General features: G+C 41.4%; 1 protein-coding gene across 1 annotated transcript in view; it reads right to left on the reverse strand.

The window, feature by feature from the left end:
- Fam221a (family with sequence similarity 221 member A) overlaps positions 1 to 2,886 on the reverse strand; it is a 25,390-nt gene that overhangs the window by 5,461 nt on the left and 17,043 nt on the right. Inside the window, exon 6 of the mRNA XM_026786024.1 lies at positions 1,565 to 1,644. Coding sequence (XP_026641825.1) covers positions 1,565 to 1,644 — 80 coding nt within the window. The remainder of the gene's footprint in view (positions 1 to 1,564; positions 1,645 to 2,886) is intronic.

Genomic DNA, 2,886 nt, shown 5'->3' on the forward strand with positions numbered 1-2,886 from the left:
AAAAAAAAAAAAAAGAAAACATTTTGAGTGTGGTAACCCAGACACAGAAAGACAATTATCACATGTTCTCATTCATAGTGGTTTTTAAACATAAAGCAAAGAAAATCAGCCTACAAATCACAATCCCAGAGAACCTAGACAATAATAAGGACCCTATAAGAGAAATACATAGATTTAATCCACATGGGAAGCAGAAAAGGACAAGATCTCCTGAGTAAATTAGGAGCATGGGGACCTTGGGAGAGGGTTGAAGGGGAGGGGGAAAGCAGGAAGGGGAGCAGAGAAAAATGTAGAGATCAATAAAGATCAATTTTAAAAAAAGAAAAAGATGCCAGAGAGCTAGCTGCCTTACCTCGTTCACAACCACACACCAAGAAGGTACCAAATATGGACCGGAAGGCAGCCCTCACAGGATACCAAATCTGCAAATGTCTTCACTAAGGCTTCCTGGCCTCAAAAACTTAGTAAGCTTCTAGTGTTTATAAGCTACTTAGTTTACGCTATTTTGTTAAAGTAATCCGGACAGAGCGCTGCAAAAGAACTCTGCAGTGGTGGAAAGGAGGTATCTTTGCTGTCCCCGTGGGAGCTGCTAGACCCTGTGGCTATTGAGAACTTAAGCCATGGCTCGTGTAGCTAAGGAAAATTGTTTCATTTTTAATTTTATTTAAATCTAGACTTATACAGTCACAAATGATACGTGATTATAGCACAGATAGCGATAGTTTCTATCACTGCAAAATGGTCCGCCATTTATCGCTGGCCTAAATTGTGTCCAGGATGCCCCTTCCCAAATTCAGAACCTGCCCCCCAACTTCAGGATTCCTCATGGAGGCAGCTGAGGTAATCTTGTTCTCTTTTCACCTCCTGTGCTCGTGCATGGAATTTATTTAATATTCTACTGTAGATCCTCCATTTCACGGTGAGCTGAGCTCGGCATCATGTGGAGGACTACAGAGAGGAAAAGGAGAGGCTCATCTATGTGCAGTTTTAGTTAATTATGTATACTGGGAGCTGCAGTGTGGTCCAATACAGCATAAAACGTCTAATAATTGCACTATGGTAGTTGGCATATCTATTACCTCAAACATATACCACTCCTTTGTTTTAAAGCCATTCAAATCCTCTCTGCTAGCCATTTTGAAGTACAGTTGAGCATTCCTGGTATGCTACAGAACATTAGAATGTGCTCCTCCTACCCAGCTTCACCGCTGCACTCATTAACCAGCCTCTCCCCTGACAACTACTTATGTAAAAAACTTTAAATCATGTATAAAAAATTCAATACACATAATTAACAAATACGCAGTTGGTTGATGTTTATTTTACTTCTGTATTTAATCAATATATTTATGAGTTCCACAAATCAGCTGGTAGATGAGTCCATTTACTCACTGGTGCTATTTCTATCTGAATTGTTCTAAGGAAGCCTTAAAGCCCAATACCAGTTGTGAGTTAACCCTTTACAAACTATTTTCAGTGATGCTGCACATACTCGATTGAATCTTCAGTGGGTATCTGTGTTTCAAGTAAAGCCTTATGCAAGTAGATTTCTGCAAACACTTACCCTTTCCTGGTATCGCCTTTCAAAGTAAGCCATATCATCCTCTTCAGGTTTCCTTAAGGAAGAAATCTGAGTGCTTGGACCTAGTAACGTGAGAGAAAAATTCAAGTTGTGTATTTATAACATTACGTGCCCTCTCCCCAGAAGGAGATGGGGAGGAGGCAGAACTCCCTTATACCAAGGAATAATAGTTTATTATTCAAACCGGAAATGACCTAGTGGTCTCATATTAAATTCTTTCTCTACAAGAATTCCATCACAAAAGTGATTTTCCGCCGGGCAATGGTGGCGCACGCCCTTAATCCCAGCACTCGGGAGGCAGAGGCAGGCAGATCTCTGTGAGTTTGAGACCAGCCTGGTCTACAGAGCTAGTTCCAGGACAGGAACCAAAGACACAGCAAAACCCTGTCTCGAAAAACCAAAAAAAAAAAAGTGATTTTCCATGGCAAACATTCTCTAAATATTCAATTGGTTCCCATTAAACAACACCATACTGCTATTCCATTTGAGTAGCCTAGAACTAGGCACAGAGCTTATACCTAAATCCAAGTCACTGAGAGAGGCAGGAAGAGTTCAAATGGGCTACCTACATAGCAATCCACGCTACTTTAGGCTACAACGCTGTATCAGAAAGTAAAAGAGAGGAACAACAGATGGTTTGATAGGTAAAGGTACTTGTCACCAAACTAAGTTGAGTTCCCAGGACACGTGTTGGAAGGAAAGCACCAACTTCAGCAAGTTGTCCTCAGAACCCCACATGCACACCTACCCCACACATAACAAGTAGTCCTCTGACCTCCACATGCACACTCACCACACACACACACACACACACACACACACACACACACAAATACACTTATTTTCCAACTATTTTTAGGATGTAACTAGAATCCACATCATACCTTATGAGATAATATACAGCATTGTACACTATTGAGGCTGTCTATAGGCAACAATAGAAATGATACTAACTGCTTTGAAAGTTCCAAGCTAAAATAGTTTAACCATCTTTCATGGTGTTTATTTTGTAAAAATTAACCAATATTGCTTTCATAAAGTCAATTTTTTCCACTTCTGTGCAAAAAGCATGGGATAAAACCAGACTCGCTGAACATAGCGGACAATGAGGACTGCTGAGAAGTCAAGAACAATGGCACTAGGTTTTGATCCTACTGCACGTACTGGCTATGTGGGAGCCTAGGCTGTTTGGATGTTCAACTTACTAGACCTGGAAGGAGGTGGGAGGGCCTTGGACTTCCCACAGGGCAGGGAACCCTGACTGCTCTTGGGGCTGATGAGAGAGGGGGAGTTGATTGGGGGAG

This window comes from Microtus ochrogaster, linkage group LG3 (assembly GCF_000317375.1).
Source record: "Microtus ochrogaster isolate Prairie Vole_2 linkage group LG3, MicOch1.0, whole genome shotgun sequence".
Classification (NCBI taxonomy): Eukaryota; Metazoa; Chordata; class Mammalia; order Rodentia; family Cricetidae; genus Microtus; species Microtus ochrogaster.